The sequence below is a fragment of the Cebus imitator genome, unplaced genomic scaffold, assembly GCF_001604975.1.
Source record: "Cebus imitator isolate Cc_AM_T3 unplaced genomic scaffold, Cebus_imitator-1.0 Scaffold92, whole genome shotgun sequence".
NCBI lineage: Eukaryota > Metazoa > Chordata > Mammalia > Primates > Cebidae > Cebus > Cebus imitator.
Window position 1 is genome coordinate 4389969 of NW_016107407.1, and position 15560 is coordinate 4405528.

Below are 15560 nucleotides of genomic sequence, written 5' to 3' on the forward strand. Positions count from 1 at the left end.
GGTAGAGGAATAGTAGACTTCACTCTAACCCTACTTCTCTGGAAGGATAATGACCACTACACCATAATCAAAGAATGACTAACACTTTTCCAATGTCAGTCAAATGTATCCTAAAGCAAAGAGCATATAGACCATGAAAGTCTTCTATTCTGGGATCAGAGATAAAATAATGAGAAGATGCTAGGATATAGTTACAGTTCATGCATTTAAGGTTCTATCTATATTTATCCTTTCATTTTATACCCCCAAATAAACTGGTCTCTTTTCTTTGAAGAACCTGGGCTTCAAGAGTGTTTAATTGGACTGAACCGTAAGTGTGACCAAATGAGAACTAAAATAACTCTGTAAATCAATAAAGCTACCCTGGAAATAATTCTACTATACTAATAGCATATATAACGTATTTTCCAAAGTAGAATTAATAACCCCTAAGGACAGAGACCAGTAGTTCTCAAACTAATGGCAAAGTACCTGAAAATCAAAAGTATAAAAGAACATCATTAAAATAACATATTTCATGTATAGAAAATCAATACATAATTTTATGTCTACACATAAATCATTTAGAATGATTTTTTAAATATGGTAGAAATTTTTAAGTGAAAGATTCTCTCATCACTCCTTTATGTAAATTGGAAAAAATAATAACTTCGTTTCCATTATTTAATTTTAAGAAAATGAATGTGTCAGTCAAACTTGGAGTATACCAGATATATACAGGGACATAGGGTGTAAGTCACTGAGAAATATTTTATCCCATTCTCTTATTCCTTGTCTACACAAATGAAAAAAGATTACTGTATAACCAATAGTTATTAAAAAATGACTTATACATATATGTAATCTAAATTGGTTTTCAAATGAGTTTAAAATATTAATTAACAATTTTAAAACATTAGACTTACTTCTTCCATCTGATTGACCTGCAACTGAAACCACTTTAAGAAAACAAAAGAGGAACAAAAAGGAAATAGTTAGTGACAATTTAAATTGCAACAATGAAATAAATATGTATATAAATGTGTGTCTGTGTCTGTGTCTGTGAATCTTCATCTATCAAATATCAGCCCTGACCCAAATATCACTTGGGATTCAGAATGAGGCTAATTCACTATACAAATGAACATAAAATTCTTAAATATATAGAGAAGCAAGTATGAAATTTCTTCTACTCCCTTAAAATTTAGAAATCTCATTGGCATGTATTTCTGTGTTCAGTTTTAGTAGATTTAAGCTGTAATATATTAAACGTACCTTAAAAAGAGATTCCAAAATCTGAAAAATAAAGTTTCAATTAACATATTTAAAAATAGAATTCTTCACAATGTATGATACAATATTTAGTTGTCTTTTGCAATTTTCAATCACAAAAATGTACTAAGTATTAAAATATAACTTTATAAGTCTGTAGTTGAAAATTATAATTTTTTATTTACAGACAGTGCTTTTAGTTCACCTTGTATAGACAACTTTGTTCTAGACTTTTAAAATAATTCTTTTTATATATAAAAAGGAAGAAAGAGGGATAGAGAGACAGAATCTCACTGTCACCAGGCTTGAGTGCAGTGGCGCACTCGTAGCTCACTGTAATGTTGAACTCCTGGGCTCAAGTGATACTCTTGCCTCAGACTCCTGAGTAGGTAGGACTGTAGGGGCATACCACCATGCCCGGCTAATTTTTAATTTTGTATTTAATAGAGACAGAATTCGGCCATGTTGCTCAGGCTGGTCTCAAACTCCTGGCCACAAGCGATCCTTCCATCTCAGCCTCCCAAAGTGCTGGGAATACAGGAACAAGCTATCATACCTGGCCCTAATACATCTATATTAGGAGACCCCCCAAACAATTCCCAAATTTATTTAATATATTTTCTTAATATAGGTAAGGAATAAAATTTAAATTCCTCTCAGAAGAGCATTATATTTCTTTTCATATGGCACCAAGTACAATAACAAAAAGCATTGCTTTCCCAATACTATCTTCTCAATGCAACTCTGTTCCTGCTAAATAGGCTATAAAATCAAGATACAAAATATTATTATACTATTTAACATTTTTAATGGGAAATGCAAAGTACTTGTTTACGAGATTATAAGAGAAACTGAATAAATAAACCAACAAAATAAAAAACCAACAGAAACTGAACTTCATATACACATATAATCATTCTGTTTTTCAATTTTAGTACAGTATTAAGTAAATTTTATGAGATATTCAACACTTCCTTATAAAATAGGCTTTGTGTTAGATGGTTTTGCCCAACTGCAGGCTAATGTCCAGTGTTCTCAACATTTAAGGTAAGGTAGGCTAAGTTATGATATTTGTAGGTCAAGTGTATTAAATGCATTTTCACCATATAATAAATTCAACTTATGATGGGTTTATCAGTATGTAACTCCCTCATAAGTTGAGAAGCATCCATACACAGTTCAAAATATCAATATTTACCACTTAATATCTAACGTTAAAATGATTAACAAAAAACCCACCCTATCTAATTGAGTAAAAGTTTTCAATTACATTATTAAAGTAAAATGTTACTATATGCATTCAGGGAGTAACATAAAATTGAACAAAAATTAAACGAGTCTAAAATTTATCTTCCACAACACTAACTCTAGATCTGCGGTTCAAAAAGTAAGGTACCATAGCAACAGCATCAGCACCACCTACAAGCATATTCATTAGTATTAAAAATTCTCAGGCCTACCCTACCCTACTAAATCAGAAATTCTAGATGTGGGACTAACAATTTGTGTTTTAACTAGACCTGCAGGTGATTGCTTTGCATGATAAAGTCTGAGAATCACTAAGCTAAATAATAAGAAAGCATAAATCTAAGCAAAAAGGGCTGAGACCCTTCAGAAAATATACCAAAGCAAATTAATGTCTGTGTCAAAAGAAAAATAGTTTCAGCTACATAAGTGTTTAGAAAATAATGTCCAATAAGGCATATTATACCTAGGAATAACTCATTCTTTCCATTTTCTAGAGAGATTCCAAGGTTCTTAAAATGTCCCTTTCTGCATTGTAACCTGATGGGAAACGTTAGCACATATCAATTCAACCACTCACTGTAGCCACAGTTCTACAATAATTTAAACCACTATAAACTAGGAAAACAGTGCCTTTCTCAAGTACTGAGGAAACCCACAGCATGACTTACTGATACTGCTAAATCTAAATCGTTGATAAAAATGAGTGAAAAATAAAAACTGATCCACTGTGAAATGCCTTTTTATTTTATAATAATTTGTTTAATCTTTTACTTATTGATTAGTAGACATTATCTATATACTCTAGATAATCCTTTATGTGATTAAATACACATATAGGTTAGTTATACATGATCCGAATTTTTTCCCTATTTGAAATTTATCTTGCCCCTCTCTTTATGAATTCTTTATATAATAGAGCTTATAAATTTAAAATAGGTGAATTTTTCAATCTTGCCTTTTATGATTTGTATTTGTGATTGTTTCTTGCTCCAGGTAGTATACTGATATCAATATCAGTATCATATTTGATCATATATCAAATCAGTTTTTTTCCTTACAAACAACCAGTTGTCCCAAAGCCATTTATTATCCTGCTGACTCTGTCATCAACAAAATTTTCCATATATAAAAAGGTCTACATCTGAGACTTTGTTCAATTTCATCAGTTCATCCAGGCTTGCACCAAAAGCAAATAATGATAATTGATATAGCTGCATAATGAATCTTGATATCTGTTAGGATAGGTCATTTGATATTTTCTTCAGGACTCACTTGGTTATTCTTGGTCTACTGAAATATATACATATAATTCAAAGTCAGTTGTAAATTTGCACCAAGGAAAAAAACTATTAGGGTATTTGAAGAGTGATAACAGCAAAAAAATGTGTAGTAGGGAAGTCCAAGGGCCTACACTCCAATTTTGTTAAAACTCTGAAAAGAGTTAAAGATTTAAAGCAACCAAGTAACGCCACATCAAGAAAATGTGGCTTGAACACCACAGGAGAACTGTGTGGTACTTTAACTTGGTCTTGCCTCATCCCTTCCTCCAGCATAGCAGCAGTCTTAAAACCAGCAACCCTCATTTTGAGTGGTTCTGGAGAGAGCATTGCAGACATATTCCCAAAAAATTGTGTACTGTTTTGAGCTCTCTAGAGGTTCCCACTTTTGCCACTGCTTCACCTAACCCAGAACTCTCCCAGAAAAGCAACTAAGTGGAGGGCCTGAAAAGCGTCCCTGTTTGCAGACAATATAATCATATACATAGAAAAAGTATATACATAGAAGAATCCACCCGAAAACTTCTTAGAACTAATGAATAAATTCAGAAAAGCTGCAAAATACAAAATTAACATATAAAATCAGTAGCATGTTTATATACCAATAAAAAACTAGCTGAAAAAAGAAATCAAGAAAGCAATTTCATTTACAATAGATACAAAATAATATACAAGATACCTCCAAAGAAATTTAACAAAGGAGGTAAGGAGGTGAAAGGTCTCTACAATGAAAACTATAAAATACGGATGAAAGAAATTAAAGAAGACACAGAAAAAATAAAAGACATCCTATGTTCATATATTAGAAGAATTAATGTTGGCTTAAGCCTAGTATCATTTTGACAGGAATTTCACTGAATCTGCATATAGCTTTGAGTAGTATGGTCATTTTAATAATATTAATTATTAATACCATGACATTGTTTACAGAAAACAAATCCCAAAAATTCATGTGGAACCACAAAATACCCTGAGTAGACAAAGCAATCCTGAGCAAAAAAAGAAAGCTGGAAGCATCATACTATCTGACTTCAAAATATACCACAAGGTTATCCAGGCATGGTGGCTTATCCCTGTAATCCCAGCAGCTTGGGAAGGTGAGGCAAGAGAATCTCTCAAGCCCAGGAGTTTAAGGATGCAGTGAGCTATGATTGCAACACTGCGCTCCAGCTTGGGCAACAAAGTGAGACCTTGTCTCTTAAAAAAAGCGCTCGTGTGCGCACGCGTGCACACACACACACACACACACACACTCTCTCTCTCTCTCTCTCTCTCTCTCTTCAAAGCTATAGCAGCCACAACAGCATGGTACTGGCACAAAAACAGACACACAGATCAATGGAACTCAATGGAGAACCCAAAATAAATCCACTTATTTATAGCCAACAAATTTTCAACAAAAGCACTGAGAACACTGGGAAAAGGACAGTCGCTTCAATAAATGGTGCTGGGAAAACTGGATATCCATTGGCAGAAAAATGAAACTAGACCGAATATCTTACCATATGCAAAATCAACTCAAAAATGGCTTAAAGACATAAATATAAAACCCAAAACTATGAAACTACTGGAAGGAAACATAGAGGAAACACTTCAGGACATTGGTCTGAGAAAATATTTTATGGATAAGACCTCAAAAGCATAAGCAACACAAGCAAAAACAGACAAGTGGTATTATATCAAACTAAAAAGCTTCCGCACAGCAAAGGAAACAATCAACAGAGTGAAAAAATCTGCAGAATGGGAAAAGATATTTGTAAAAAAAAAATCACCTAACAAGTGATTAATTTTCAAAATACACAAAGAACTCAAACAACTCAATGGCAAAAAAAAAATAATCTGATTTTAAAATAGGGAAATGGCTTGAATATTTCTCAAAAGAAAGATATACAAATGGCCAAGAAGTATATGAAAAAAAAAAATCCTCATCATCACTAGTCATCAGGGAAATATAAATCAAAACCACAATGAGATATCATCTCACCTCAGTTAAAATGGCTATTATAAAAAAGACAAAAAATAATAAATCCCAACAAGAATGCAGAGAAAAGGGAACTGATATATACTTATGGTGGAAATGTAAACTAGTAAAACCATAATGAAAAACAGCATAGAGTTTCCTCAAAAAACTACAAATAGAACTACCATATAATCCAGCAATTTCACTATTGGGTGTATATCCACAGAAATGGAAATCAATATACTGAAGAGACATCTGTACTTCCATGTTTATTGCAGTACTAAATTGTAATAGCCAAGATATAGAAAAATCTAAATGGCTACTAATAGACAAATGAATAAAGAAAATGGGGCACATAGGAAGAATGGACTACCATTCAGCCACTTTTAATTCCAAACAAGATTCAACTCTTTTCTTTTTATTGAGATGGAGTCTCACCCTGTCACCCAGGTTGGAGTGCAATGGTGTGAACTCAGCTCACTGCATCCTCCACCTCCCAGGTTCAAGCAATTCTCCTGCCTCAGCCTCCCAATTAGCTGGGATTACAGGCACATGCCACCATGCCCAGCTAATTTTTTTTAGTATGTTTAGTACAGGCAGGTTTTCACCATGTTGGCCAGGCTGGTCTTGAACTCCTGACCTTGTGATCCACCTGTCTCGGCCTCCCAAAGTGCTGGGATTACAGGCGTGAGCCACTGTGCCCAGCCAGATTCCACTCAAGAATTAAATCCTGTCATTCACAGTAACATGGATGGGCCTATAGGATATTATATTAAGAGAAATAAGTCAGGAACAGAAAGATAAATATTGCATGTTTTCACCCATATGCAAAAGCTAAAACAAGCTCATTTCATAGAAGCAGAGAGTAGAATCATGATTACTAGAGGTTGGAAAGGATAGGGGTGAGGGAGGATAGGGAGAGGTTGGTTAAAGGAAAAAATATTACAGCTAGATAGGAGGAATAAGTTATAGTGTTCTACAGTACTATAGGGTAACCACAGCTAATGAGTTTATTATATACATTCAAACAGCTAGAAGAGAGGATTTTGAATGTTCCCATCACAAAGAAATGATAAGTGCTTGAGGTGATGAATATGCTAATTACTCTGATTTGACCACTAGACATTGTATGTAACAAAATATCACTATGTACCCCATAAATATGTATAATTACATGTCAATTTAAATACCTATTGCCAAAAAAAGAAAGAAATTAAGTGTATTCTTTACATGAAAAAAAGACAATTTCAACAATTCCACTGTATTCTTACCTTTCACTGACAGCTAATTGATAAGGGTTATGATATTAAACCATGATTGTGTGGTCATTCTCTGGAATGGCCAATCATTGTCTCTTTGATGCTGATTGCCACAACCTTAATATTTATTAACTATCTTGTAACTACTTACAAGCTCTTAGTGAGGAAATATGGCAGATTCATTAAAATTCACACAACTATTGAATAATTAATTAAAATTTCTTGTCTTATTTGTGGTGGGTCAGTGGCATAATCTTTGTATTTGGGCATAGTAAAAACCCTTGATGATGATTACAAAAAGAATACAAAATAAATAAATAATGCTTTCCAATGCCATTTATAACTCTTTAAGACACTGAATCTAGGTTAATGTTGGCTAACTGGATAGCAGATTCAATTTTCAACAACCAGTACAAGTTTGATATTTTATACTTGACAATATATACAAAATACATACATTTTGTTCTTCCTTAAGTGTTTCTTCTAGCTGAGCTGCAAATTGTGAACAACACGTCAAGAATGAATTCATATCATCCCCAGCCTTTTGAAAAGAATAATAAAATATAAAGTTACTTTCACTTCAGAATCCATATGCATGTCTATCTTTTTCTAGTATGTTTTTTGAAAATATTTTAATTTTGTGTAATTTATGTCCCTTCAAACACACAAGGCAAGAAGCCATGCTTCAAATGCCATACTAGCAAATTCTCCCAGAGAGAAAACATAGAAGAAAATACCCACTGAGAAGTGGCCCGTCAATGACATATACCCAGCCATATCTCTCCTCTCTTTCTTCTCTACACAGTTCTAGAAAATCCAGCATCCCAGCCTTACGGTCCTGAAATTTTTGGGTGGCCCAGTAAAAGATAATCACTACCACAAAAAAAAAACTCTTGACATTAGAAAAAGGCTACTAGCTATGACATCTGACTGTATACTTGCCATGAACTGCAGTCTTTTGCTCTCACTAATGGGCAATACAAAACTTTGACAAAAAAAAATAGTTACAACTTAAATGTCATAATGATTAAATCCTTTCTAGTAAAGCAGTGATTTATAAATCAGAGAACTGACTTATGATAAACAAATATTACAGGCTTATATACAGTTAGGATTTTCATAGAGTGGTTCTCCATGAAGAATATGTTCCCTGAGGATTACATTTAAAGATACTGAGCTGAGCTCAGTGGCTTACAACTGTAATCCCAGCACTTTGGGAGACTGAGGCAGGTGGATCACTTGAGGTCAGGAGATCAAGACCTGGCCAACATGGCAAAGCCCCATCTCTACTAAAAATACCAAAAAAAAAAAAAAACAACAACTGGGCATGGTGGCACATGCTGATAATCCCAGTTACTTGGGTGACTGAGGCACAAAAGTAGCTTGAATCCAGGAGGCAGCAGTTGCATTGAGCCAAGATTGCACCACTGCACTCCAGCATAGATGACAGAGATTCTGTCTCAAAAAAAAAAAATTAAATAAATAAATATACTTAGAGGCTCACATACTTTTTTTGTCACAGTAAAGACCTATTATTTTATAGGAGAGGAGGAAAAAAACTAAAATAATCCATCCAGCAGAGTAGGAAAACAAAGAGATTAGTGTTACTAATCACAAACATAAAGAGAAACCATTAGCCCTCTTGAGGATCTTCTTCCACCCACATTTAGGTGCCAGAAATATAGACAAGATAGAGAAATATAGAGAAGGTAAGATTGATTTGACCAGGTTTATAATTTAACCAAATAAGATCAATAAAATAGAACTGGGCAAGACAGTTAAGTACATATGAAAGGAACTGATAGTAATAGTGGACCATGCTATTTAAGCTGGGTAAGTAAGGGCACAGGAAGACTTGGGACACTAAAAAGGCAGCAGGACCAATGGATTATGGTTCCTTGTGAAATCAAAGGATTTTTAGAGTCAGAATATTGGACAGACAGAGTGGGAAAGACAGGAGGTGGTGGCCAGAGATTAGGATAACTGAAATACAAATTATGAAAAAGTTATGGTAAAGACTACAGGAAGAATATGAACTTCCATTTCATTTTATTTTTTGGGTTTTTTTTCAACTTTTATTTTGATTTAGCTGGTTCATGTGCAGGTTTGTTACCTGGATATATTGCATGATGCTAGGTTTGGGGTACCAATGATCCTGTCACCCAAGTATTGAGCATGGTACCCAATGGCTAGTTTTTTAACCCTTACCCAGTTTCCCTCCTACCTCTAGTCATCCCCAGTTTCTATCGTTGTCATCTTTATTGGATTTCAATTTTAGATTTTAGTTTTGGTTCACATTTTGATTCAATCCTGGCAGGGCCACAAAACATAAGAACCCCAAGGTCATGCAGTATAAGGATTGTGGTTACACAATCCTTTTAACAGTTGGGTAATCATCACCACAATAAAAATATAATTTTCATTATTCCAAAAAGCTTCACTGAACTCTTTTGCAGTCAATTCTCTCCTCCTACCTTAGCTCAAGACAACCACTTGTCCTTTACTACAGTTTTCCCTTTCCCAGAATTTCATATAAACAGAATTATACAGTATGTAGCCTTATTTATTTAGCTTCCCCACATCCTAATGTTTTTGAGATTCATCCACGTCATTCTGTGTGTCAGTATTTTGCTCCCTTTATTGTGAAGAGTATTTCATTGTATGCCATACCACAATTTGCTTATCCATTCACCGGTTAATAAATATTTGGGCTGCCAGATTCAGTAGCTATTCTGGCTTATGAACAAAACTTCTATAAACATTTATATACAAGTCTTTGTGAGGATATATGTGTTCATTAATCTTGGATAATCACTTAAAAATTGAATAACAGGTTGTCTTTTAAGTATATGTTAAACTTTATGAGCAGCTGTAAAACTGTTTCTCAATATAACAGTACCATTTGTGTTTTCACCAGCTCTGTATGAGACTTCCTGTGGCCCCATATCTTTACCAAAACTTGATATTGTCTATCTTCAAAATTTTGGTCATTCCTAATGAGTATGTAGAACTCCTTTTCTGAAACCTTCTTGGCAAAATTCAGGTCAAGAGGGATTTGATTGGGTTGAGTAATTTTCTAAGATGATCCTTTTCATGAATGGGAAAATCATTCTGAGAACATATAAGGACTCCAAAAGAAAATATTTTAAATGTATATTTTTAAAAAGAAAATTGACCATTTTCAGTGTTAATGTATCTATCTTAGGGTTGCATATACTTACAGATAAAGATAATTCTTCCTGTTCACGCTTTACAAGTGGTTCTTCTCCATTCTCATCACAATGTCCATAGGTTTCTTCCAAAGTGGAAACAACCTGTTAAAAAAAAAAATCAAAGCACATTAGATATTTTAATAGTTCAAAATTAATTATATTAAATGTAAATAATATTTAATCAACTGTTCCAGGATGTTTTTAACAGTAATACTTATTTCTTCCAGTGCTATAACCTTAAATTTTCCATCCTATGCCCTATTTCATGTCATGTTGAGGAAAAAGCAAAATTCCTTGACCCTACTCCCTAGCATTGGAGAGATGTTCTATGACTGTATCATTTCTGTGTTGATAGGTATCGTAAAACAGAGAAGGCCTGTCCATGACTGGTTGACACATTAAGTAGTTTTCCTCAAACTCTGCCTTGACTTTCTCCTCTGAAGAGAGTTGGAGGAAATCAAAAGATGGAGATCAGAAAGCAATGAATTTTTAAAGAAAATTCTCTGGCCTCAAACTTTCAACAAAGTTGGACTGTACAAGTTTGACATAGTATTTTTATATTTGTGTTCTTCCTCATCGTTCTCACTTGATATTTGGTACATTTACAACTCAATTCTGGATCACTGTCCAAAAAGAAACTTAGAGAAAGGGAAATTTTTCCCCACATCAAGAACTAAAGTTTCAGCTGGGCATGGTGGCTCACGCCTGTAAACCCAGCACTTTGGGAGGCCAAGGCAGGTGGATCACCTGAGGTCAAGAGTTTGAGACCAGCCTGACCAATATGGTGAAACCCGACCTCTACTAAAAATACAAAAATTACCTGGGTGGTGGCACACACCTGTAGTCCCAGCTACTCGGGAGGCTGAGACAGGAGAATTGCTTGAACTCAGGAGGAAGTTGCAGTGAGCAGAGATCACACCACTGCACTCCAGCCTGGGTGACAGGGCAAGACTTTGTCTCAAAAATAAGTAAATAAATAAATAAAGTTTCTGAAATGCAGAGTTTAACATAGTAGAAATGTAGGACTTAGAAAGGTCTGCTTGCAAGATTGGCATTAGCCTGCCATCTGAGAGCTTGGATTTCAGGAGCATTCTCCCCATTCACTGACAGAAGCGGCTCACTCCCCCTAAGATGTTTGTATGATGTGATTTATACTGAACCTCCTTTCCTTGTGAGAGTCTGAATGAAATTTTTGTACATCCTAGGCACAGAGTGAATAGGTAAACAACCCCCAATAAGACCCAGGGCACTGAGTTTCTAATGATTTCCCTGGCAGACATTTCATGTGTGTTGTCACAATTCATTGCTAAAGAAATTAAGCATGTCCTGGGTGACTCTAAAAGGAATAGACTTTTGCAAACTTAGATCCGGTTTTCTCCCAATTTCACCTCATGTGCCTACTGTAATAAATCTTAGCCATCAGTATGACTATATGTGGAGTCATGTGAGTCCTCCTAGCATATCACCAAGACTGGGGTGATCGTAGGGACCCTGCAACACAGAAACCAACAGGCTTCTTACCATCTTCAGATGTTTGATAACTTTTCTGATCATTGCTTCTTCTGGTAGTAAGTCCTTTGTCTTACTCGATGGAATGGGCAAAGCATACCGTACAATGGATTCTGCTGTTGGTGGAGATCTTAGGACCATTGGTTCAATTCTATCATGAATGAATTTTGCATTATGTTTTTCCCTTAGTTTAGGTGACAATGGTAAATGATGTGGTCCTTTTTTAAAAGTTAATTCTGGAACATTTGCTGACTTGTTACTGGTGGTCAACAGATGCTGTACTGGTTTCATTTTGTTACTGATTTGGCTTCCAAATTATAGATGAAAAAAAAAATTATTCCTCCCTGTGGAAAAAAAACATTAAGAGATTCAGAGAAAACACCAGCCCCTAATTAAATTTATATACTATATTTCTTTTTTTCTGATACTTTAGCAATTTGCTCACAGTACATTAAGCAACTTCTGGAAGCTATAATTATACTTCGGGCTCTTTTGAGTCACAGTTACTTAAACAAAACAAACAGAAATAGAATGCAGTTATCACAGTATCTAATTTACATCAAAAAGTTATTTAAGCCCAAGTATAGTAATAATAGTAAAAGTTCCATCATTTTTAATCTAAGGTATGCGCTTTATGTACATCATCATTCCATTTTACATGGGAGTAAACTGAGTTCAGACAAGTTAAGTGACTAACCAAGAGTCATACAGCTAATAAGTGCTAAATTTTTCAGAATTACAACATAGGTCAAATAGGCTACAAATCTTCCTTCTTTTCTATACCATTGGTTCTCCAAATGGAAAATGTTGGGGTTTTTTACCTACAGGATTTATATCATTTCCTGTAAGTAAAAGGGGATTGTAGATGAAAAAAATTCAGATTTAAAATGATAAAAGGATTATCAATTGCTATGGTGAATCCCAAAATCAACTCTGAAGAAATTAAAAATAGAAAATATTCCTAACAATAAAAAAACAACAACAAAAAAAAGTTTTTTTTAAACTGTATGAAACCCCTAAACAAAGTCTGATTTATTTGGGGGGCATTTAGGATGGGAATATAGGGAATGAAAAAGCCAGAAGCAACAATGAGAGAATATATTCAGGAAAAAAAAATTGTATTTTCTTCCTTTTTTTCCCCCATATTTGAGCTAATACATGGCCTTAATATACATCTTTCTTCCCACAGGAGCAGTAGCGTTGGCCCAAGGTATCATTAGGGTAATATCAAGGCAGCATCAAAGCTATGTTAAGATAAAAAAGTACAAACTAGATAGGTCTTGGGCTTTTATTCCTCTATTTTTATCTCCCCTCAAACCTGATTAAGATTGAGGACAACGCCACCTCCCAAAGAGCTTAAAAGTATATGCCTAACCATGGGAATTGTCAAGTACAGTTGCAAAATCAAGACAGAGTAATGTAACACTGGTTCTCTATTATCTGAAACTCTCTACACTTAGGCTAGTCCCGTTGTTAAGTGTTGAACTGTGTCCCTGAAAAAGATATGTTCAAGTCCTAAGCCCCTAGCACTCTCAAATGTGACCTTATTTGAAAATAGAGTCTTTGTAGATATGATAAAGTTAAGATGTGGTCACAATGAATTAAGGTGGACCCTAAATCCAATGACTGGTGTCACTTATAAGAAGACCACATAGCAACAGGCAGAAATTAAAGTGATGCAGCTGTAAGCTAAGGAATGTCAAGGATTGCTAGCATCCACCAGAAGCTTGTAAAAACCAACAAAAGATTCTTCCCTAGAACCCTTGAGGGGAACATGGTTTTGCTGAAACCTTGATTTCAGTCTTCTGGCCTCCAGAACCATGAAAAAATAAAGTTCTGTTGTTCTAAGCCACCCAGTTTGTGGTACTTTGTTACAACAGCACTAGCATCTTAGTGTGTTGAAACTGCTATAACAAAACACTATAAATTGTATGGCTTATAAACAAGAAACATTTGTTTCTCACAGTTCTGGAGGCTGGAAAGTCCAACAACACAGCATTAGCAGAGATGGTTTCTGATGAAAGCCCAGACACCAAATAAATGGAGCCTCCTCTCTGTGTCCTCACATGGTAGAAGGAGCAAGGGAGTTTTTCAGACCTCTTTCATAAGGGCACTAGTTCCATTCATGAGGGTACTGCATTCATAAACAAATCACTTCCCAGAGGCTCCACTTCCTAATTCTATCATATGTTGAACTGGTGCCCAATTTCAACATACAAATTTGGGGATGACACAAGCATTTAGACCACAGGAAATATCTAGCACTAACTTTAGACCACAGGAAATACACCCACATATTTTCCCTAAACTTCCAGGAGGCACACAGGCTGGGAACTGGCTTTTGATCATTTCCTAATAATAGATTACCAGAGGAAGTAGGTGACACCCCCAACAGTATATGAGCTCACAGGCCAAAACAACTTGACAAATGAAAAAGACAACCATTAAAAAATCAAAATAATAGGCTGGGTGCAGTGGCTTATGCCTGTAATCCCAGCACTTTGGGAGGCCGAGGCAGGCAGATTATCTGTGGTCAGGAGTTCGAGACCAGCCTGGCCAACATGGTGAAACATTGTTTCTATTAAAAATACAAAAAATTAGCCAGGCATGGTAGTAGGTACCTGTAGTCCCAGCTACTCTGGAGGCTGAGGCAGGTGAATCACTTAAACTCAGGAGGCAGAGGTTGCAGCGAGCCAAGATTGCACCACTGCACTCCAGCCTGGGTGATGGAGTGAGACTCTGTCTCAAATAAATAAATAAATAAATATAAAAATAATAAACTTAAAAACATGTTTTAGTTGCAGAATCATTAGAAAAGAGAAACTAAAAATACATAAACACACAGCAAAAGAATGTTAGCCATATAAAATGGAGGTATTTTTAAGACTCAAGTGAAAATATTACAAAATGAAAAATAGATAAAATAACATAAGCAATCACAAAATAATACTGCTGAATAATAAAAACTAATGCAATGAATAAAAACCATTGAATAATCCAGCTGAAGAATAAAAAATGAATAAAACATCAGCAGCATTTATCACATATTCCTGAACATTAATAAAATAAAATGCACATCAATAGTGATAAATATTAAAAGCTAGTATCAGATTTGAAAAAATATAATTAGCAATTCTACTGAAAATGAGAAAATAAAGGCCTATATACTTGTTAATAACAATAAATATGATTCAATTTTTAGAGAAGGAGTACCTAGTGTCCAGAAAATCATCCAATAAATATTAAGAGCCCAATAATATGATTTTTTTTATTTGCCAGAAACCATGGCAAAAGTTGATAGTATCCTGTTAGCACATTTATGCAAAACACAAACATCAATACCAAATACTATTAACATACTATTTTAGAGAATAAAATATTAAAACAAATAATAAAACTTACAGATGTTATAAATAAAATCACTTTGAATAAAGTTTTAAAACCTAATAATTTCTCAATTATTTTGGACACAGCAGATAACAACTGTTGATGTAATTATAGATTTCCAAAATGCAGGTATTTCAATACGTAAACATTTATTAGGATTTTAACAAGTAGATAACACACAGCTGGAAAAGGATCATACACATGTTTAAGAGACTACTTATAAAAAATTAAAATTTAAAATATATGATATACATGGGGCAAGGGATACATGCCCTTCAATATGTCTGACAAGCACTAACAGAAAATTCTCAAAAATAAAAATTCTAAGACATTTTATACAACTTGCTGTTATATTCTTTAAACTAGGTTGTGAACAATACAACAAAACTGTCGAGCACTGAAAATATCTATTTTATCCAATAATTGTACAACCACTTTTTTGTTGTACAAAAAAGTG

General features: G+C 34.4%; 1 protein-coding gene across 2 annotated transcripts in view; it reads right to left on the reverse strand.

Moving 5' to 3' along the window:
- Nucleotides 1-12060, reverse strand: part of CCDC7 (coiled-coil domain containing 7) — an 82268-nt gene extending 70208 nt beyond the window's left edge. For both annotated transcript variants that reach the window (XM_037740925.1, XM_037740926.1), the window contains exons 1-5: nt 11729-12060; nt 10217-10309; nt 7453-7536; nt 1255-1275; nt 906-938 (exon numbers count right to left, since the gene is read on the reverse strand). In XM_037740925.1, the coding sequence (XP_037596853.1) occupies nt 906-938; nt 1255-1275; nt 7453-7536; nt 10217-10309; nt 11729-12007 (510 nt within the window). In that variant the 5' untranslated portion in view covers nt 12008-12060. The remainder of the gene's footprint in view (nt 1-905; nt 939-1254; nt 1276-7452; nt 7537-10216; nt 10310-11728) is intronic.
- Between the last annotated feature and the right edge of the window lie 3500 nt (nt 12061-15560).